At 41.7% G+C, this 23,159-nt stretch overlaps 2 protein-coding genes across 2 annotated transcripts in view; both read right to left on the bottom strand.

Moving 5' to 3' along the window:
* Positions 1-5,588: 5,588 nt before the first annotated feature.
* On the bottom strand, positions 5,589-7,672 carry cUnh5orf24 (chromosome Un C5orf24 homolog). The gene is made up of 2 exons (XM_080748570.1): positions 7,534-7,672; positions 5,589-6,516 (listed from the first exon to the last, which is right to left on the bottom strand). Exon 2 carries the CDS (start codon positions 6,511-6,513, stop codon positions 5,890-5,892), a length of 624 nt encoding a protein of 207 aa, XP_080604696.1. The 5' UTR covers positions 6,514-6,516; positions 7,534-7,672; the 3' UTR covers positions 5,589-5,889.
* A 452-nt stretch (positions 7,673-8,124) lies between these two features.
* The window catches only part of ddx46 (DEAD (Asp-Glu-Ala-Asp) box polypeptide 46), a 28,136-nt gene continuing 13,101 nt past the window's right edge, over positions 8,125-23,159 (bottom strand). The window contains exons 10-23 of the mRNA XM_080749649.1: positions 21,611-21,786; positions 20,851-20,972; positions 20,190-20,268; positions 18,214-18,296; positions 17,613-17,777; positions 17,017-17,179; positions 15,938-16,131; positions 15,631-15,768; positions 15,242-15,391; positions 14,623-14,850; positions 12,754-12,972; positions 12,170-12,314; positions 11,144-11,217; positions 8,125-9,007 (exon numbers count right to left, since the gene is read on the bottom strand). Coding sequence (XP_080605775.1) covers positions 8,960-9,007; positions 11,144-11,217; positions 12,170-12,314; positions 12,754-12,972; positions 14,623-14,850; positions 15,242-15,391; positions 15,631-15,768; positions 15,938-16,131; positions 17,017-17,179; positions 17,613-17,777; positions 18,214-18,296; positions 20,190-20,268; positions 20,851-20,972; positions 21,611-21,786 — 1,984 coding nt within the window. The 3' untranslated portion in view covers positions 8,125-8,959. The remainder of the gene's footprint in view (positions 9,008-11,143; positions 11,218-12,169; positions 12,315-12,753; positions 12,973-14,622; positions 14,851-15,241; positions 15,392-15,630; positions 15,769-15,937; positions 16,132-17,016; positions 17,180-17,612; positions 17,778-18,213; positions 18,297-20,189; positions 20,269-20,850; positions 20,973-21,610; positions 21,787-23,159) is intronic.

A 23,159-nucleotide genomic window follows, 5' to 3' on the forward strand; every position in this document is an offset into this window, starting at 1 on the left:
ACAAATGTTTCGTAAGTAACCAAGTTGTCGGAACGAAAACAGCACGGACCACTACTGTTATTATTTTACTTCCGGGTCATGGTCTCAGTGGCGTGGCGTCAATTCAGAAAAAGCTAAGGTATGGCAACATGACTGGTGTCAAGACACCAGTCTGTTGCCATACCTTAGCAACAGGCATGATACATTTATTTTAAAAAGTTATCTCTCCCCCCCTTCTTATGATTTCTACGGTTTCTTGGGCTGGATATGGCACCCTGGATTTTATTGTTCAAGTGCAGCTAAACTTGGCATGTTAGTAAACGTGCCACAATTAACAATAATGCATTGCAGCACCTGTGCAGCTGACCTGCGGAACCTGGGAATATACCATTTTGTGGAGAGTATAATTATAATACCTTGTTAAAGTGACTATGTTGTAAACTTTTGCATTTGGAGTTATTTTACTGTAATTTAACAACATAATAACCAGCACAGATAGACAAAGAGACATCATGGATTTAAAAGTAACTTTTATTTCCCCCCCTGGGGCTGCATGCCCCTGCCACAGGCGATTTTAAGGGGTGTCCTTGGGTGCACTTGCACCCCCTGGCCACCAGGCGGCCATTTTTATTTTATTTTTACTTTTTTTGTAATGTAACTTTATTTTATAATTATTAAATAAAACAGTGATCGTGGTTTGTAAAATGTGCCAAAAAGAGAGGAGGGGCAAGTATTTCTGTTGTTAACTTGGCAGACTTGGCAGGCACTATGGGTGGTCTGTGAGATTAACACCATATAGGCATTTTACAGATTGAGAAAGAACACGAAATTAAACTGCAGCAAATAATTGATCAGTATGCAAGTGCCAAAAACCAGAGGCTGAAGTTCATTGTGTAATAAGGATGATTGCTTGATTGCTTGATGATTAACTTGATGTTTGGATGTATATGTCCTGTGCTGCCTCTGCCTGCAAAATGTAAGTAAATGAATTTGCTCATGGTGTCTAGAAAAAGAAGCACCTGTCCTGTTTTGCACTTTTTTTTGTTTATATTGTGTTACATTTGGGCGTGCGGAATTTTTTTTGAGGTAATAGAAGTACTTGGTCTGTCTTGCACCCCCTGATAAAAGAGGCTAGAATCGCCTATGGCCCCTGCCATACCCAATTGACGCCCCTGGGTCTCAGTACAGCAGTATAGAGGCTGTCATTCATTTCTATTAAAACCTACTTACCGGTAGTTATTATAATTCTATGATTAAAACCTAACAAGCGGGTTTATGCCTAGCCTCTATTAAATTCTACACACTAAAAATCCTATGCCCCCCCCCCCCCCCCCCCCACACACACACACACACACACACACACACGTCAGCACACACACACACACACACACACACACACACACACACACACACACACGCACACACACACACGCACACACACACAACTGGAGCTAGTGGTTAAATCATTAAATCTTTCAGATATAACAAAGATTTTCATATTTATACAGGTGATATGTTGTGTATTAGTACATTTATAGCTAATGTAATATGTTTTTATTTAGCCTATTAATAGAATATGCATTGCATTAGGAGGACCTACTATAATTTGTTCAGACCAGAAGTGCACAGCACAGGTGTTTCCTCTTGTGCTACTGCTGCATTGTGAGCTTGTAGTAAAAAAATAATAATAATAAAAGAAAAAGAAAAAAGAAATTGAATATTTTTTAAACATATGGGGGTCTACAGACGAATACAATGTTAATTAGGGTGTCCTTAACATGAAAATGTTTGAGAACCACTGGTTTAAACAAGATTACACAACAAGAGCAACTACACTTTGGAAACAAGCCCCCAAAAACAACAACCCTACCAATATTTACAAGCGACTTTAGTGGCGTATAATATAATAAGCAGATATGGCAACACTTGCTAGGGCACCTGAATTTCTAGGGCACAATAAAGGGTCATCTATCTATCTTTTCTTTATTCTACAGTATCCAATGGTGTGTAGCCTAATTGAATGCCCTGAGAAATGACGTGTTGAAAATGTTCTTTAAAGTTTCAAATTTATTACACAACTTTTGAACATTCCACAACAATCATGCAAGAATAAAGCAGAATATACAAAGGTTCAGGGGTTAAGGGGCGTAGGTGATTATTACACCACTGTGATCACATTTCCCTAAAGACACTCAGAATGGGAGAGGTAATCTCTATGAAAGACTGAGGTTAGTCTATAGACCTTGGAAGAGAGAGGGAATGTAAAGGAAACCACCTTTGCAAGGGGGGTTACTGGTGAAAATGGAAACATTAAAACAATAATTCACATTTATACTTGTTATAGCCCATGCATAATGAGCTGCCATTCCATACGACTTTCATCACCTTTCCCTCGTCCACATAGGAACTAAGATTCATAGCCTCAGTGCAACATACACATTCTACAATAAGTAAGAAAACTGGTTAAATGAAAATGTTACGGTGTTCAGATTAAGCATACTTTTGAAGTCCTTTCAACTCATTGTTACATTTAAAAGGAAAAGGATATTTCTGAGTAAGAGATTTATTCAAGTGTTTAGATACAAAGTATTGTATTTGTAATGTTAATATGGTACTAGCAGTATTTGTTATTACTTTTGAGAATGGAAACCACCCAGAAGATCATTAAACACAAAACAGATCAAATGTTTACTGATTATCTACAAATGTGGGTTGAATGGGAATTTGTGAAAAGCGGACAGAGGCATTGAACCACCTTTCTCTGGTTGAGGCCAACTCATCTGTGTGTACCTATACATTTCGCATTATATCAGAATAGAATCACAAAAATGTGTGTAAAATGAGGGTAAGAAAATCGACTATGTCCATAGTCCAGACAGAGGCTGGCACATTCCAAAATGCACTAGCCACATTCACTAGTTTGCCAGCCAACTACAATGGGACCTCCAAACAGTGGCTGGTTACCAGCCAAAGTGGATGGTGTGTACAAAGCTTCCATGTTTGCTGGTTGATGTCAATGTCCTATTCTGTTAATAACCATTCAGACCTAAACATGATATAAACCAAACTTCACAAAATACACATTTAGCTTAACGTGCCATAACAGCAATCATATTTACAGTAAGAAATATTAATATTGGGTGATATGTCCAAATAAGCTACAGTCTAATTAATGAAAAGAAAAAAGAAAAAAGAAAAATGGATTATTGTGCCACAAAGTAAAATAAGAGATGAATATAAACAAAGAGTTGGTTATGAGTGGTGACGACGGCAGGAAGACAACTTACATTGTGACAATATACAAATGTATGTGTTCAATTTATAATTGATATGTTCTTAGTTTTTTATGTTGGATACACATTTCCTAAGCAGTTCACTAGTCTCTTTTGTACTAACAAATTGATACTAGCATTATCATACGACAGTGGTAATATGTGCCTTGTCAATTACATGTTACATACTAAGTTATATTTCAAGATTAATTTCATATTTTCTTTTAATGTCCTGGTTTATCAAATACACGCTAGTACATAAATGTTGATAGCTCATGAGTAGAAAACATAACATTCTTTGGTATTGGATGGATATGACGGCTAATGTGTTTCTAATAATACAACCAAACTCAAGAACACCAACATATATTGGTTTGACAAAATAAGTCCTAGAGGGTCGTGTACAGATTAAGTATCAAAATACAATATCAAAATTGAGAGTATCAAATGTAGCACATAGCACAATACAACCAATGATTGCACCCAAATGTTTGAATGGTGAATAATGCTACGGTTATGCATGTGTGGGTGAAAAGATGACTCCGTAAATCTCACAGGGTATCCCATCATGTCAGACCACTGTCCTTTAGGAATGAGCTGTTAGCCAGATCAAATTTACGGACTGATTTGCCAATCTTAAGTGTTATTTTTAATAGAATTTCGTTGACTTTGCATTCAATTCTCTCTGGATTATATCAGATTGTCTGTAAAACGTAAAATGCAAATCATAAAAGCCATATGTTTTTTGGTTTATCTTCAGCTGTGAGGATGAATACAATTTGTTGAGGCCTTAGGTTGATGTCAGTACCTCCATATAAATACTGTAGAACAGGGGAAAAAACTAAATTACATAAACAAACAAAAAATGAGAGCAATACAACTGCAGTCAGACCATTACATTCTGGATCACTGATTACAGGGACAATGTCATATTAAGAATACTAATCTGTTAGTCTTCATAAATCTGACACACAGCAGAGATCATGTTTCTATTTCAGCAACCACACTCACAGCTGGCTTGTTGGCTTTCACTGAAACCAGTGGGCAATTCCACTTGGGTTCAACCACTTAAACCTCTGCATCCTTATTGTGGGGACGGCTTTCACAGAAAATAGCAGATCAACAAGCTCACAACAATCACAGGGCGCAGTGTTGTGAGCTTGTCGATCTGCAATTTTCAATGAACGCTTTCCCCAAAATAACAGAAAAGCCCTGGGGGACTCCAGTCATCCATATGGGGTTCAAGTGGTTAATGAAGACCACAAACAATGCCGACATATCATTGTTCACACAATAGAGGTATGAAAACATTTCCTCCTTCAATGCAAATCACACCTGATGAAGGAAAAATCACACCCGTGTGAACTGAGCGGTGGTTTACTGTACTCTACTGTACCTAACTGTACTGTACTGTACATATTCTGTGTTCTATATCTATGAATTCTATGTGTTCTAGATCTATGAATTCTGCCCCCCCCCCCCCAGGCTAGTCTCAACAGCACCCTCTTACCCTCCCCCCCCCACCCCCCTCCCCCCTTCCCCCCTGTGTGTGTGTGTGTGTGTGTGTGTGTGTGTGTGTGTGTGTGTGTGTGTGTGTGTGCCTGGCCTGGCCTGAAAACAGCGCCCCTCCCTTAACATGTGTGGTCATAAAAGGTACTACAGACAGGCTACATACAGACAGACAGACACGGACGGACGGACGGAGACAGACATACCCACACACACGGCCACGTATAGGAGCGTTGTGACCACCGCTCAAAAATGTTTTAGATATCCCTTTAACACTAAACACCATATTGTAAGGTGTTAAAAGCTTTTAAAATGTTGCTTTAGCTTTAGCTTCAGCATCAAATCAATAATCATGACTTAATTGCAAGTAAATGAGTGCCTAATTAATATTTTACACATGAGGCTTGGAGACAGTGATAAGCAACACATATATCCTTTCCTTGTCAGCACTACACAATATCACCAACATGACATTATTTTTTATGCTGAATGCAATCTAGACATTATGCCGTAAATGGAGAGACAGCTTTAACTATTTAACTTCCCTTTTGATGTTTAAAAATACTTTCTTGAAGTATCTCTGTTGAAATAAAACATGATTTTCTATGACATCCAACTTGATTTGTAGACATTTCATATATTGCAGAAGCAACATAAAATGTGTTGTTTGATGATGCAATTCAAAATAATATGTTCCCCCCTAATTGTTCACAATTTTCCAGCACTCCTGGTTATGTTTTGTGTCCCACCATGTGCTCTCATGTGCCTCAATGACATCTGCATGCAAGTGACACTCAAGGGACAATACTTTTCAGAATATGAACAATATAAATGCTAATTGTTATCCTTTCAATTACCCACCAAACCTTCAAAAGGCAGTTACAATACTGTGTATATGTTAGGTGCCCAGTGACAGCACTGAAGGCCTGAAAGTTCAGGTAACAGGCACACAGATGACATCAACAAAAGTAACAAAAAAGAGAAAAATTAAATAAATCCACATCTCTAGTTCTTGTAGCTGACTAGGACTCAAAATAAACACGGTTGGTATCTGATAGCAAGTTGAAAACATGCGTCTGTCATTCCATGGTTTGAGGGGGTAGACATAAACGCAAACACACCAGCTCATCTACTCAGTGGCTGCTTTCTCTTTACATAAGGGTTCACAGATGCCTTCTTTGTGTGGCAGGGGAAAGGGGAAATTCGCTCCGCTACAGGTGGTACTGTAACCCAGTTTGTTAAGGCGGGACAGGCTCTTGATACTGCCGGGGGGCCTTCCGGGACTAACCTTGTACCCCGCGGCCTTGGTTGTACCGAGCGGCCTCCCTGGGCTAGTCTTGAACCCAGCGGCTCTGGTGGTACCAAGAGGTCGTCCCGTACTGGTTCTGTAACCAGCTAGCTTTGTGGTTCCTGCTGGCCTACCGCGTCTCCCAGACTTTCCCGTAGCCTTCTTCTTCTTGGGCACCTCAGACGGCTGATCGCCGTTTTTGATCCCTCCCAAGTTTCCTTGCGGTGGGCAAGGGTCAGGCCCCAACCCTTCTTGTCTCTGGCAGGCCATGGATTTGTGGGAGTTCTGGCCCGGTAGAGGAATGGGGCCCAGCGTCATCTGGAGGGACGGCGGTGGAGGTGGGTAGAACTTGCTGGACTGAGACGTGCAGAGGTCAAAGAGGCTGGCGGGGTGGTGGCCGTCCTCTGCCAAGCATGACGGCCTGCCGCTCAAGCAGAAGTCATTGGTTGTCACCTGGCGCATCATTTTCTGCCAGGGAGGGAACATGGACAAAGTCATTAAAATGTATTAATATCCACTGTAGCAACAAATGGCGTGTGGGGTGGGGGTAACTTTTTCTTTCTGGACATAGTTCACTGATGATTTTAAGCTCCATTTTGTAATTTAAAAGGGTAGGCCTAAGTAATATTCTTTGGTTAAAACACAAAAAGACATTTTCTGATAGTAATCATTGTTTTATCATCCCTATGTGTGAGTTCTCTCTCCTGATTGGATCAAATCGGTGTCCCGAACTGAACACGCATTTTCTGTTTTCCAAAAAGCTGGAGACTGGGATAGCTCTATAACAATGATCAGAATATAGAGCCATTTAACAACCATTTTAACGAAATGAGAAAGAAATAGCTGCACTAAAATCTCACAGATTGTCTTTTTTTTTTTTCATTTTCAGATGAGACATGACATGCAAAATAGATGAGCTGGGGTGGTTAACAGCCATGAGCCTCCTGGCTTCTGACTAGTTCAAACACTTTCTGATCACGAGGAATCCTCAAAACATATGAATTCTGAGATTAAATGGGAATTGGAAACAATTTGCTTTGCATATGTCACAAAGAACAGGGATGATAAACTATCAAGTCGGCTGCTGCTGCTGCTGATGAGAATAATGCCGTTCAGCTAACTGTCAGAAAGGGGGAGGGTACTCCACATTGTATTATAACAAACACCCAAGTTGAGCATCTGGATTTCTTTCCGTCAACTTAACAGCCTTATAGCGGCACAATGCCTCCTGTGTAACACAAATTAATAATGCAGCACTATTTTAAACAGCTTTTGAACAAAGGCATCGTTTTCGCATAAATGAGAACATTTTAACATACCTATAAGGGGGTTTAAATCGCTTTAAAATAGGAACGCAAAAACGTACATCCTATGCAGATAAATAATTAATCTACTACTGCGTTTCATCTGCACAAATTACAATGCAGAGGCCATCAGACAAACAACAAAAAAAAGCATGCGACTATAAGAATAGCAGTACTGTACCTCGATTGTTTGCAGATCATGGAAGGCAAAGGGTTAAAAGCAAAAACGACACATCTTTCATCCTTCAAAACACGAGTGGGTCGAAATGTTCGAGAAGAGCCGAAAAGCAGCGGCGAGCGGCGGCGACTACACAACGCTGGATCGCTCCAAAACGTGCATTAAATGCACAGATTTCGAGGGTTTTGCTTCCACAAGCTCCGCAGGTTTAGATAAGAAGAAACGCAGCCATTTCCCATTAAAAATTAATAAGACTGGACGCCCGTCTGGGCATGCGCAGAACATCCAGACGGGAATGTATATTAAGGGATTTTCCATCCGTTCGTTTTAGTATGCGGTGTCGCTTGCCGACAAAAACTGATCTACTAATACAAGCTTGATCAGTTACCATGTAGATCAATGACCTTTGCAGTTCAGTAACTTGTAGATCAATTTTTATTCATGCAAGTGTACAGTCTTGCTTAAAGGGCAAGGCATACAATCCGGCACATGCCATTAATAATTGAGAGAAAAACAGCCTTAAAGCACATTCTGAAGAATTTATTTTTCAATTGTAATTTAATAAATAATATTGATTCAGTAAAGACCATGGTATTTCCTTATCAACACTTGGCTTTATTTGGTGACAGAAGTAAAAACATATTACATTGTCCAGGCTTACTTTTAGAGATGTCTGTGAGAAATGACTCAAAAATAATTCACAATCAAATGACAATTATCTTGCATTCAACATCTGCAGATATCTGAAAAGGCGAATAAAACTTAGCTCATTGTGGTTGTACACAAACTTGGAAATCGAAAATGTCTAAATATAGAGCCTAAAATTATTGACAATTCAAACTGATGCCGGGGAAGAAACTAAGAAGAACACAAGAAGAAAATATGCCCAACATTTAAACAAAAGCAAAATATGGTAAAGGATGGGACACAATTAAAAATGATAAAATATGTTACAAAACAGGGGTGTCGCACCAAATTCTGGGCCCTGAGTACAAGGATACACTGCAGATCTACAAGCTCACAGCTGCGAGCTTGTAGATCTGCTATTTTTGAAAAATCGTGAAAATTTGTGCAAGTCCCCCATCTCAAATTATTTAGTTCCAGGGACCCCACCAGAAGCAAAATTTTAGTTACAAATGTTAGCTTAAGAAATACATGTATGCAAAGATTTGCACACATTCTCACGACTTTTCAAAAATAGCTGATCTACAAGCTCCCAGCGCGGCACTCGGTGCCACGCTGCTAGCTTGTATATCTGCTATTTTTCAATAGCTAAAGTAAGTAAGGCCCCTCCACCTTGGGCCCTAGTAACTCAGTCCCACTTTTCCCCCCCTTGTGATGCCCCTGGTTACAAAACATCCACAGACATATCGTAAAGGTGAGACAGGTGACAGACGGAGTAGGGCGCCCTGGGTCTGCAGGTCTTCCTCTACAACACTTTGTATCTGCCCTTGCTGGTTGGCTGGTAGGAATTTTGCTGCAGAGAAGAAAAACAACAAATAAACATCGAGACATCCGTTATGACAGTCAGCGGTGGAAGACAGAAGCACTCAAGATTTCTTAGCAATTCCACCACTGATAATAGTCATGCCTTCTGTTTTCAATACTAGGGAATTTAAGGAGCCCATTTCTACTAGCGCGACGTGAGGCAAGACTACAGCTGCTATGACGCAATCGCAGTTGCGGTCCAAATCGTTAAGCAAACAGCCGTCATCGACGGGGTCCCTCCCCTTTTACTGAACGCTTTGGTTCCCATGGAGACGCGTCTATACAGCAGACGTTTTAGGCGCAACGTGGAAAGGGAGCTTCTGGCGTAGTAGAGACTGCTGCGACGATGATCAACCGCTGATCATTTCCGGTTACCATTGTCATCTGCCGTAGCCTTCCAAAGCTTAAATAGCCAACTATGTCAGAGCTCAGAGGCCCACACAGACTCACGATTTACATAACATAATGTAAACAGCAGAATTTGAACCAAGTGAATAGAAACGTTCTGTGAAAGCAAGGATGCAACCACTTTTCACTGTCAATATCAAGCTCACTGACTATCGATTTGAAGAGGCATTGACACATTCATATTAACTTCTAATGATCCTTAGGTATTATTATTATATGTATATGGAGGAACATTTTATTCCCCCAAAAAGTGTACAGTGCTCACATGCAGTTTTTCTGTGGACACACCACACAGTTCATTAATTATTCTAGGTTGCGACCTTAGGACCACCCACTTCATACATGTTTCATACTGTATGTGCACTGAAGCACTCTGCCGTTATTTTTATTTTATTTATTGAGTACACACCAAATGCATATTTGATATGGTTTTGTTATTTGACATTTTCCTTTTTTCTCCTATGACGATATTTTTTTCTTTTTCAAAGTGCTGTATGTAGAACAAGGGTCATCAAACTTTTTGAAATGAAGTGCCATGATTTTATTTTCTAGATAATCAGTGTGCCATGTCAACATAAACTGTAATGACACCCCATCAAAATTCGGACATATTTTGATTGTCAGGACATTGTTATAATGTGCTATGAGTCTAAAAACCCATCTATCTCCCCGACTCCCTCCCTCTCCAAAGTTCTGCATTTTAATGAATGTGCGGTAGAATTATGTGCAGGATGTAATTTGATGCAAATTAGGTGACTTAATTAAATTGAGATTGTTTAAAACAATATTTGATTTTAAAATAAAAATCCTCTCTCTCACACCTCTGCCAGTGTGCCAATGATCAGACTCCCCTGTGCCAATGTTGGCACCCATGCCTAAGGTTGCCTACCCCTGATGTAGAAGATACTGAGAAGTTATTTATATGAAGTAACGTGGCAGCTACTACAAAAATGCTGTTGGTGTATATAATATTCCAAGATCATATCTGCACCTGTACATATGCTGATGTTCTTTTTTTTCTTTTTTTTTTTTTGCTCTTTTTTGCACTCTCTCTTCTTCTTTTTACAGGTTTATTCTTCTTATTGTTATTCGTTTTAGCTATGTTGCTGCATTGTCTGAAGGAAGCCGAACAAAATATGTTTTACCCAAGATGTAACAAAAAAGCACACACTTTGACCTTGAACCCTAACTGCAATTCGTGGGAGCCTGTAGGCAATAGAAAGTCATTTTCCCCACTCTTGTAAAACTGTACTGTGATGTGAACATAAGATGAAACTGGAGTTGACTTGTAGCCTCACCACAGCATTAGACTACTCTCGCTACCCGTCTGTGTAAGGATGGGCATCTCGGGAACAGGAATGCGCGGCAGCCATATTTTAAAACACTTGTCCTATTAATAAAGATGGCTTAACCAACAACAATGTTGGTGTGACCATAGCTGCAAACAACGTTTTACATGCATATGTAGCAGAGGGGCTCAGAAACTCTGGCTGAAGACCAAAAGTCTATTAGGCTAGTGGTGAACATAAGTAAGTTTAAGTAACATTACATGTGGATAACACGAGGTTCCATCTAGTATCTAACTGATCTATTGTTACTTTCATAAAGGATATAGACCAGTATACGTTTGCTCTCTGGATAAACACGTTTTAACCAAGTACTTACTTATCTGCCCAACAATCAATACCAAAATGGCTGGGAAAAAAAGAGCACTTACTAATCTGATGAGCTCTTCTTTGATGAGCCTGGTAATTTCTGCTTTGGCCTTCTGTACTGCCAGTTCATTTGCACCTGTCAAACAAACACATAACTTTAGCATGTACAACAAAATACAACAACACACTCTAGGACTGCATCAAAGGGGAGTTTCATTTACTCTACACACAACACAAAATAAAATAAAAAATGCAATGAAATGTACGTTAAGAGAAAAGTAGTTGAGTTATTTAGCACCTGTTATTATTATTAACTAGTAATTATTGTCTCCTACTGTATGTCATGAAACAAGATTTCACTTAAAGGCAACATTCTTGTAATAACATTGTTAAAATGTCAAAGCACTTGTGTAAATACAGCCTCTGTCATGCCTCTCCTCTGAATTTTGACTCTCTAAAAGCTTGCCACTCCCAGTATCTCTTTACCAACATAGATGGCATGAGCTGAGGAATGGTGAACATTTGAAGACGGATACCTAGTTCATTTTCTGTGGACAGGTCAACAGCTGTGTTATTTTGCCAAAGTATTTAGCTAAATAATATTGTAACATTTTATGGAGTAGCAGAGTGTGTAGAGGCCTCCTGGGAATGGGAAGGTCACTGGTTCGCCCCCGGTCCAGCCAGTCTGTGTGTTGTAGTGTCCCTGAGCAACAATCTTAAGCCCTAACTGCTCCCCAGGTATTGTATTAAATGGCCCTTCCCCACTGCTCTTAATAATTAATATGGATGAATGCAGAGGTCAAATTTGTTCTCTGCACACCCCAACAACAAATAAAGGCGACACAATTTACACATCTAGCTTGACAGTGATCCTGGAACCCACAAAAACAGAGCAAATTTTACTTGCTGGTGCATATGGTTCATGCAAATTTCCCATTTCAAGCCCCATTTTCAAAATAGAAATCCGACCTATAAGTTCACAATGCGATGTGTTGTAAGCTTGTACATCGGCTATCCTCTGTATTTTTGGCATGCCCAAAACAGGGACAGCAGGTTGAAATGTTCAGTATGACATCCTTCATACGCACTTTCAATAGCCAGGTAGATCTTGCGTTCCCCTTCCTTGGGTTCCTTCCCTGGGGGGAAGTAGGTTCCTCTAATGGTGATGGCAGCCTCAGAGTATTCACCAATCCTCTGGAGGGCTTCCTTGGATGTTACCTTCCACCTGGCCGTCTGGGAGAAAACACAGCAATGACAAATGCAATTTAGTTCCACAAATTTGCTCTCGCATTACGGGATGGTGGGATTTATTTGAGGACAACCAGGTTAATGACACATTTCTGACTTAAGTGAAATACCAACAAAGAAACTTCACTAAACCAATGTGATGTGTTGCCGGTTAAATTCCCTTCCATTTGACTACAATTGGCTTTCAAAGTTTACGGGACCTGGGTAGGTAACCCGGCCTGGAAGGGATATTCGCTCCGAGGAGAATACTTTCCGTTTCGCTTTTACATAATCTAATCGAATGTTCACGGATCTTCTGTATTCAGATACAGCAGAAAAACTGGCTAAAATGTCTACACTTGAAATTGCACACTCTATCAAGATAGAAATCATGACAATAAGACAAACATGATGTCTTCCTTCAACGCATTCCAGAGTGTCTGACCTGTGGGAAGTCATTGATCTCCAGCTCTTCTTCGTATCTCTTGACGGTCTCGGCCTGCTCGGCCGCCTGCCTCTCCTCCTCCAGCTTCTCCACTGGGATGTAGTTGAGCTTGGCGTTGATCTTCTCCGCCAGCTGCTCGGCGATGGTCTTCGCCGACACCGACGGAGCCATGATGGTTCCGCCCCGCAGGATGGCGTTAGTGGCCTGCTGCATCACATCCTGTCAGGGGAGATACACAGTGCTTTAGCAAGTTATTTTAAGCGGTATATTTTTGTTATAATACGTGTGAAACAGTCATATAGTAATAATTGCTAAAGAGTGTTTGTTCTGTAACAGGGCTTACCCCCGTCTCTCCCATTCTTTAGTAAACAGAACATCCAGGTAGGGAGACCAATTCACTAGTTTGCAAATCCCGCCCCATTCTGCCCTGTTACTATGATGGGACATTTGACCCTGGGCAGATTGTTTTTATAGTGGCAGTGAATGGGATTTTTTAATGTTTTCATAGCCTCATTACAGCTATATAAAGTACCAAAGGAAAAACATCTAGGTGATATTAATAAAAAGGGAAGACAAAGGTACAGTAGTTACATTGCAAAACAGGGGGTTTCCCTGAAAATATATGTTTTAATTTGTTTAATCCCAGTGGGACAGAATCACTATTGCAGATTCTTTTATAGTGGAAGTGGATGGGATTTTTTTTTCCTTCATAGCCTCATTACAGCTATATAAAGTACCAAAAAAAACACATCTACGTGATATTAATAAAAAGGGAAGAAAAAGGTACAGTAATTACATAGCAAAACAGTAATTTCCCCCCGAAAATATATGTTTTAATTAGTTTAATCCTCTGGATCAGAGAGAGTATAGAAATAGAAAAAGAAAGCGCATTGCATCTTGGGTAGGAAGAGGACAGGCTGATTATAGTTCTCCTCACATTAATAGGCTGGCTTTTCGTAATTCTGCCCATTTAAATTATATGTACCCAATCGTGACTCTTAGACCATTGATAAGGTCCATGTGAACTAGTTTGTTGAAGCTTATTCGTTATGATGAGCGAGATCGCTTGCCGTCGCTATCACCTCCCGCGGCCGTACCGGGCGAACTCCGTGTCGCGCAGTGCGGACTGCGGACAGTTCTTGAAAGCCACATTCAATATTCTCCACTGCACAAACTCCACCCCCGATAGCAAAAAGTGAATGTTTTTTTCTGGTTGGCCAGTCAGGGAGTCTCAGGGACCAATCAGAAGGCTGACAAACGGTGAATTGCATCCAATAACAAGAGAGACAGCTCATACAGGATAGAGAATAAACTAAAATGACTAAATTGGTGGAACACTGTCAAATGTAAGCTGATAAAGGTTCTCTTCTCAGTAGGTACAGTAGCTCTTTAACTCTTTTACTGCTTCGGACCTTCCCGTTCGCCCCAATTTTGACCCAAGCGTGCTGCCAATACGGCTCGTTCTTTTTACCTTGTTTGATGACTGTAAGCTGATAACTGGTTAACTGGCGCCGCCGTGTACAGTAAAAACACCTCCCGTAACACTGCTCTCAAAAATCCACTGTACGTAAACAATAATGGAGTCCCAAATCACTTCCTGGCTGTTTTCTGTGGATCTGATCTAGAAATGCATTTCTGTGCTCTGAATGGATGGCAAGCGGACCTAACCCTTCATTCCTTGCATAAGGCTGCCCTCTGCCGCCAGCTTGGCTAAAGTACAAATATAATACATCCAATGAAAAAGAAAATGTTTGGAAATAATTAATAGATCTTTCTGAGCTGGAGAGACTAACACTTTTTAGATGACTAAAATATGACTAAAGCTATAAAATTGTCTGTGTCAAAGTGTGTAATGTGATGTCAGCCCACCTGAGCCTCAGCACCCAGGTTCTTCTGTGCGTTGATGCGGAGCGCCAGCCTCTTTGCCATCTCCAGCTTCTGGATGTTTCCGGCGGACTGGTTGCCCAGGTTGGCCAGCCCACCGGCAGCAGCCACCGCCGCAGCCATGGCTCCCGCCTGGCCTGCGGCCGCGCCGGGAGCAGACAGGTCCTTCACCCTCTTCTTGGAGTTGAACATGCTCTCGATCTGCTCGTCGATCTAGAGGACGGGAGAGAGAGGCGGGGGTGGAGATTATATCGGTGCTGCGACTGTCCATTTATTATTTATCTTCTTAGCGATCATTCTAATTATTCATTTTTTGATTAATCGAATAACCCATTTTCTTATTTATATACACAACCACGAATCGATTAAGCGGTATTATAGTGTGTTGTGCAAAAATAGCAACAATAGCCGATCTACCAGCTCACAACGCCTCACAATCGCAACATTTTAAGATTAATAGAGATTATTGATCACTTATTAAATTGTTGATTATCAAATTTGTATACAATTGTTGTATTTGCTCTTCTATGGAGTCATTTTCTAGATCCTGTACTTATTTATTTTTTACACCATTTATATTTATTTTATTCAATGTGTCACTCACATCCAGGGCTCCGTCCTCATCGTCGGAGTCCTGCAGTCCCAGAGCAGCTTTCTGAAGCTTCTTCCTCTCGTTGGCCAGATGGTGTTCCGTCTCGTCAAACTTAAAGCCCTTCCCTGAGAAACCACTGCTGCTCTTGATGGTCTTGCCCTCCTGGGGGAGTGGATACAACAGTTAAAGAAAGACACAAAGAATGAAAACGGCAGTGTTTATCTTCACAATGTAAAGTGTCTTGAGATAACTTGCTGTGATTTGACACTTTAATAAAACTGAACTGAATCTTTAGAAATCTGAATCACACTTGCTGTTCAGACTAGATAAAAATCAGATTTCAATCTGGATAGGCTAAAAACATCCATTTCAATAGAACCTTCCTGCTCTCGTGATCATACCGCTTTCTGCTGGTCTTTGAAGGATGCCCAGAGTTGTTCCAGCTCAGTGGGGACAGGAGAGGCAGAGAGCTCCAGGGCCTTTATGATCTCCCCACAGTAGCGAACCTGGTCAGGGGTTATGAAGGTGTAGGCAAATCCCTGGGGAGAAGACATGGGGAGGAGATCTATTGTTAAATGTACAATAAAACACCAGATAGAAAGTGTTTTTTCAGTCCTTTTGCTTAATCTTTCCAAATGTTCTAATCACCGTTTTCTGGACACAAACGACAAACGTTTATTTATTTTTTGCAAGTGAGGTGTCCCGAACCTTGTTGCCGGCGCGGCCTGTGCGTCCAGCCCTGTGGACGTAGTCCTCGTAGTGGTTGGGACAGTTGTAGTTGACCACCAGGATGAGGTGCTTGACATCCAGGCCTCTGGCCGCCACTGATGTGGCCACCATCAGACGACACGCTCCGTTCTTAAAGTCGTTGATGATGCTGTCTCTGTCGTATTGGTCGATACCTGCCAGAAGGAGGGGTGGTTAGTGCCGACCTGACTTGCACTGTACTTTAGAGCTCTTCACGGGCCCCCCGTTTCCAAAAATACTCAAAAGGGTCCGAGACACGTACGGGTTTGATCGGTGTTTTTATCAAAATCACTCTGGGCTGGGTCGGAATCGGTCACATTGCCTCGGAACTAGGGTCTGTCTTTCATTATGTGTAATACCCGAGTGGATCCGAGAAGACCCGTTCTACTGTGTGACTGTGTGTCGCGCTGCACTGATGAGGAGAGAAAAACGCAATGAAGTGCTGTTTAACTTGTGCAGTGTTTTAGCCTGGTTTAGGATCACATTACTGCAGCGCAACAAAACAAAAGTTGAGCTACGCTGCGCAATGCATGCGTATCATACTGCAGGGCAAGCCAGCTGCCAGGCTGATAAGAAAACACTGGCGTACAATCATGGACTCCTCTGACAGTGTTGTCCTCAACAAGGTGATAGCAAAGCTTTAATCATAAAATGGTTGGGTCTCTTGGAATCTCGGAAATAATCGGATTTCGGGATAAATTTCACTAAAGGTAAATGGAAAGAAAGTCGGAACGGTACGAAATTCGGCAGAAATTGGTAAGGGCTACCCGGGTTTGGTTTTGTCATTTTTATAATTGTTTCGGAACAGGTCGGAATCTGAACAAATTTGACAGGCCCATTTTGAGACCCGTGAAGAGCTCTACTGTATTTGGTACTCTGTTGTCGATCTACAGCAAATCTCTAGCCAGTCTACGCAATGCGTGGCGACGCACGAATGTTCCCCACAATGCTGGGTTTCAAGTGGTTAAATCGTTATTCTGCAATATCCCACCCATGAGATTCAACTCAGTTTTCACACTAAAACAACGTATTTCCAGTACCTCCGTGCAGAGACATGCAGGGATAGGACGCCTTCATCAGATCTTTCAGCAGACCATCTGCATGCTCCTGTTTGTCCACAAAGATGATGACAGAGCCTTTCTCCTGGTAGTGTCCCAGGATCTCCAACAGCTTCAGGAACTTCTTGTCCTCCTCAATCAAGAGCTAGGCAGAGAGAGAGCAAGAGCAGGAGAGAGCGAGAGGAGCAGAGATGTGATACGATGCATTCACATTTTAGAAAACATTCAAGCTTATTACTTTACTCACTGACCACTAAAAAAAACATATATTATTGTTCAAACATAAAAGGAAATGGAACATGGTTAAATTCTACATAGACATCTTCAGGGCCAGGAACGGACCCACCCACTGTACCAGACAATGGGATAGTTGATGTACATTTTACACCATTTTGAGTCTAGAGGTCGGGTGGATATAGGTGTTTTTTTCTCTCTTTTTCTTTTTTGTTATAGATAAATGCAGTCCATTAGATCCATTCAAACGTGTTTTTCTCTTTTTCCATTAACAATGAAAACGTAAGGTTTTGAACATGTGTATACCTGACAGTGACGATACGATACAGAGACGTATTTCTTACCACGTGTTGCTCTACGTCGGAGCAGACCACGCTGCGACCTCCCACCTGCACCTCGATGGGCTTGGCTAGAATCCTGCGCGCCAGGGCCTCCATGGCTCTGGGGAAGGTCGCCGAGAACATGACCGTCTGCCTGTCAGGACGTATGTTGTCCACGATACGCATCACCTAGAGGATGGGATGAACCCATCACAGCTTTTAGCTCAAAAGATGACATTCATAAAAATAATCTTGCTTTATAACTTATCTTTTCCATGCCAAATACCTCCAAATAACCCTGTGAAATGGTATATTTATCTTATCAATCTCCCCCATTTACAACTTTAGCAGATAGCCTTGTGTTTGGTAAATAAATATTCAATTCTAAATATAAAAGTACTCGCTACAGTTAACATAGATTAAAAACGAAATGCCTGGTAAAATTCAGCATCCGGTTTTATGCTATGCTTGTAAACCAACAGTTCCTGTATTCTCCTTTGCTGAGGGATTCAGGTTTGTATGATTATCCGGTAACATTTGGGTTTGCTAGTGTTAAACCAGAGGTTGTACAATCTGTTTCATCTACTGGGTTATTAACTTATTATGATCCGATGGGGAGACCCACCTGTGGCTCAAAGCCCATGTCAAACATTCTGTCTGCTTCGTCCACCACCACGTATGTTGCTCTGCGCAGGTTGGTGACACGACCTACACACCGAGGGGAGGAGCACAGGGAACACAGTTCACCTCAAGAAGGGATGGGGATTCATGCACATTCAACTGACTCAGAAACACAACAACTAACTAAACTGAACAACGGTAAAATGCCCCAACGGCCTAACCCAAGATAATACTGACGGTGATACTTGATGTGATTATTGTACTGGTTTGAGGACTACCTTTTTTAACCAATTGTTTAATCCTTTTTCCTCTTTATGTCCCCAATTTAGTTATTGACAATACTCTCCCATTCTTGTTACTGCCCATTCTTGTTACCGCCAACCACTATTCCGCTACTATTCCGGTTTGGTGTTGGGGGGACAGCAACCACGTGTCTCCTCCGAGACACAGAGTTGCTAGGGGAGTTGAGGAGTTTGACCGGAAGGCGCAACGTGTGCGGAAGAACACGGCACGCTATCCGTCCCAGTTCCGCTCCCTGCTTAACAGGTGAATGCCCAGCCTGTAGGACTCGCTAATGCAGTAACAGAGATCGCTCTCCCTGCCCAGCTTCCCACCCACAAACACAGCTAATAGTGTTTGTTGGAGCTGCCGGCCAAGCCGGACGCACCGCGGCGGCCAGGTACTTTACCCCTACACCACCCAGAAGCCAGAGGAATGATTCTTAACACATGGGATTCATAACACGTCCCCGTTATCACGTCCAGAGACATCTTAACTGTTTACCAATAGCCCCCGCGCTGCGGCAAAAAGACTCAATTTCCCATGATTCCTAGCAGAAATAGTATTTCACAGACTCAAAATGGCCTGTTTTCTATGGACCAAAGCTTACACACCGATCATCGCTGGCTGTATTTTTTCTTCTCTGCATGAAAGAAAAGACTTTGAACGGCCATGAACGGGAATCGCGCGTGCACGGCGCCACCGAAAATCAGGTAAAAACAATAGGAAAGATCCATGGAAGTTAATCTACATTAGTTATGGTAAAGCTATGGCAGCATAAGTGTTAAGTGGCCAGGTTATTTTGCAATTCAAGACTGTGGTTCTGTTCTCTCTTCTCTTGCGTACCATCTCAGAGGTATGAGGGCCCTGTAAAAGTCAGAAAACAGCCTCTAGATACAATACAAGAGATGGAGCCACATCAAGCACTATCTGACCAAGCGCCTTCTCACCTACAAGGGAAACATATTAGAGATTACCGCGCATGTGTGGAAGGAACAAAAATATATATACTGTATTTCTTAGCTTAACTGTTCAACTAAAGATTTACATCATGTGAAGAACAAAAATGTCAGAAATACTAAACATTTCAAGGGCAGACATTTTAAATATTATTTAATACTCAAAGATGAGTAGGCCTTTACGTAACATTTGTTCTCTTGCAGAGTATATAAAGTATATTTTCTCCTAAACATGAATAATAAGGAGCATTAGAAGGGAATTTAGGAATCATCATTCTAACTTTGAACTTTATGCTTCATAATCCTCTTTTTTTGGCTTTGTAAAGTTTCCTGCTACTTTAATCACAACACTGTAGAACACTGGTTGGTGCATGTTCTCTCATGCCAAAACAAAGACAAATAATTGTCAAAGTACAAAGTTGGCTGACCTACTTCTACCTTGGCAACACATCTATAGCAGTTGGACTTTGGCTCTTGCCTGGTGCACCAGGAGCCAGTGAGAGAGCACCAAGTCCACCTACCTGTTCTTGCCATTATCTTCAGGGAACAACACGTCACTGTCTTGTGGATGTGACTGATTCCCAAGGCGGTCAAACAATGTCAACAGTTTAGTAAGTGGTACTGACTTGGTTCATTATGTTCTGAGTCATACAGTATAATCACATGCACAAGGATAATATGCCTGGGGTTTGTTATTAAGACTTGTGAAGACAGGAGACATGGTGTTGGGATGGGAACTCACCGCTGTTAGCGCCTAACATGTCAATCATTCTTCCTGGCGTGCACACAATGATCTCAGCTCCTCTCTTCAGTTCAGCGATCTGGACCACACCAAAAATACTCTTATTTTATAACATTTTAACCACTTAAGCCCTCCAATACTTCATTGCACGACTGCACATCTACTGCACTGTGACCACAGCACACCAATATCTCACGTTATAGCTCTTCCTCTCGAGTTACTGTAATTATTGCTATCTATCTAAAAATTCAACCTGTGGATCTCAGGATCCACATGAAAACAGTGTGGCTCCAATGTGTATCTTAGACTTCGGTAGCCAGCCAGTGATGTCAGTCATCTATAACATAGCAATCATACTATATGCGATTCCCAATTTGATCATTGTTTTAGCCTGATCCAAGCCCCATTGACTTCCAATATAATAGTTACAGGACATACAGACTGAGAAATATGCGTGGATGTAGGTACTTGAGTTTGACAGGTCCAGCTGTGTTTGTGTGTGTGTGTGTGTGTGTGTGTGTGTGTGTGTGTGTGTGTGTGTGTGTGTGTGTGTGTGTGTGTGTGTGTGTGTGTCTGTGTGTGTGTGTGTGTGTGTATCTGTAGCTGTGAGTGTGCAGTCGAAGGCCAAAGAATGTTTTGTGAACGTGTGTACAGTACATACCTGTTCACTGATACCAGTTCCTCCGTACACACACACCACGTTGAGTCCTAGAGATTTGGAGAACTTCTTGCACTCCTTGGTGATCTGTAGAGCCAGCTCTCTGGTTGGGGTCATGATTACCGCTGTACAAATGGAGTTCATAGAGTCAGTTTGAGCAACTGTGATTAAGTGTTCATTTAAATGTGACACTGTACAAACTCAGGATTTTACAGTGTAGAAGAATACATGGTGCAGGCAATACAATGGCCAGGTGCAATAATTTGGGAAGCGACTATAATCTGAGTATATCTGACCTACTTGTGGAAGCAGAGTCAGTAGCAAAATCTGGATGGGTTTTCTACTGTACTATACTTTACTTACTTTAGTGGGTTAATCCATTTTGTGAATAAAACCCTATTTTGACTAAGTTGTATGGTAGAGTAAAATCATACACTATAAGTATATAGTTGGTCTCTCTGCTCTTCTATAGAGAAGAGCAGAGCATGAAGCTCAAACAGCAATTTATCCTCTGCCTAAACAAGTCTTTCCGTTACGGCTGAACAGAAGACATTTCGGCACGGACCCAGGTTTGAATCCCGGGTAGGACATAAAGGTTTTACGATTGCAGTTTTAAGGTTCACATTCATCCCTTATGTCAACAGATTGTCATCCAAGACAAATCCCCAGATCTCTTAACTCCAGCTCTAAAAATAAATCAGCTATTCCATTGAACAACAAAAAAAGAAACAAAGATAATATGAAAGGAAAACATTAAACCTACCGATGGGTCCCTCTCCCTCCTCCAGGGGCCTCTGGTCCATGATGTGTCTGAACATGGGCAGCAGAAAGGCTATGGTCTTACCACTGCCCGTCTTGGCGATGCCAATGAGGTCTCTGCCCGACATGATGGCGGGAATAGCTTGGGTCTGGATGGGCGTGGGCTTCTCATAGCTATGCCTGGGTCGGCGCGGAATAGGAAAACCATTATACGAGCGTATGCATAATGTCAAGTGTTATATAACAAGCACATTAGAACAGATATTGGTGCAGACAGTCAGTCTGAAAAAACAGATCATCTCCAATCGCTGGGATCACTTATAAGATCCTTACACACCTGGGGCGTTGTTATCGTGCAAAATCTTTTTCCCAAAATATGAAGCAATGCAATTTGTATTAGCAACGTGGTTGATTTTTCATCATGAATTACGGCATCAAAATGTATGAATGAGGCATCAACTATAATAGTTTGATGCAGAATATTCTTAGATTGTATGTCACGCCTCCAATGTGTGAAACATTTATACTTTAAAAACCTGAAGAGAATGTACTAAAGTAACCAAACTGTGTATGCTCTCAAATTCCCTTTCGTACACTCTCAGTTAAGTGAACACTGAGGATTTTACTGTGTAACCAGAGGTTACCTAGTCCAGGGATACTCAAACTTCTGAGCCAGTGGGCCACTTTACAAAAATGGCAAGGGGCCGTGGGCCAGTTGATAAAATGACGACATTAACGCTACTTCCTCCATCCATTTTCTTTATTTCCATATACTAACATGAAAAGACAAACGCAATGTGCATTCTTTTTCCATTTCTATTCTGTTAATGACACATTTGTAATCAAAGTATTTTTTAACATTTTCTCTCTTTTCAATAATTCTTTGGTAGTGCAATAATGTAAGAGCACATTCAACACAAGCAAGTAACAACTGTTTCCATAAAACAAACTAATGTACATTTGTCTGCTATCTGTCAGTCAGTCAGCCAGTCAGTCAGTCAGTCAGTCAGTCAGTCAGTCAGTCAGGCAGGCAGTCAGTCAGGCAGGCAGGCAGTCAGTCAGGCAGGCAGGCAGTCAGTCAGTCAGGCAGTCAGTCAGTCAGTCAGTCAGTCAGGCAGGCAGTCAGTCAGTCAGGCAGGCAGGCAGTCAGGCAGTCAGGCAGGCAGGCAGGCAGTCAGGCAGGCAGGCAGGCAGGCAGGCAGTCAGTCAGTCAGGCAGGCAGGCAGGCAGTCAGTCAGTCAGTCAGTCAGTCAGTCAGTCAGGCAGTCAGTCAGTCAGGCAGGCAGGCAGTCAGGCAGGCAGGCAGGCAGTCAGGCAGGCAGGCAGGCAGGCAGGCAGTCAGTCAGTCAGGCAGGCAGGCAGGCAGTCAGTCAGTCAGTCAGTCAGTCAGTCAGTCAGTCAGTCAGTCAGTCAGGCAGTCAGTCAGGCAGTCAGGCAGTCAGTCAGGCAGTCAGGCAGTCAGTCAGGCAGTCAGTCAGGCAGTCAGTCATCAAGTATGTTAACATTAAAGATAGCTGAGCAAATATCTAAACGCAATGTGCATTCTTTTTCCA

The sequence above is a fragment of the Nannobrachium achirus genome (assembly GCF_963921795.1).
Source record: "Nannobrachium achirus genome assembly, chromosome: 19".
Classification (NCBI taxonomy): domain Eukaryota; kingdom Metazoa; phylum Chordata; class Actinopteri; order Myctophiformes; family Myctophidae; genus Nannobrachium; species Nannobrachium achirus.

Bases quoted from the DNA above. Each gene is read 5' to 3' on its own strand.
- cUnh5orf24 (XM_080748570.1), bottom strand. From the start codon at position 6,513: ATGATGCGCCAGGTGACAACCAATGACTTCTGCTTGAGCGGCAGGCCG.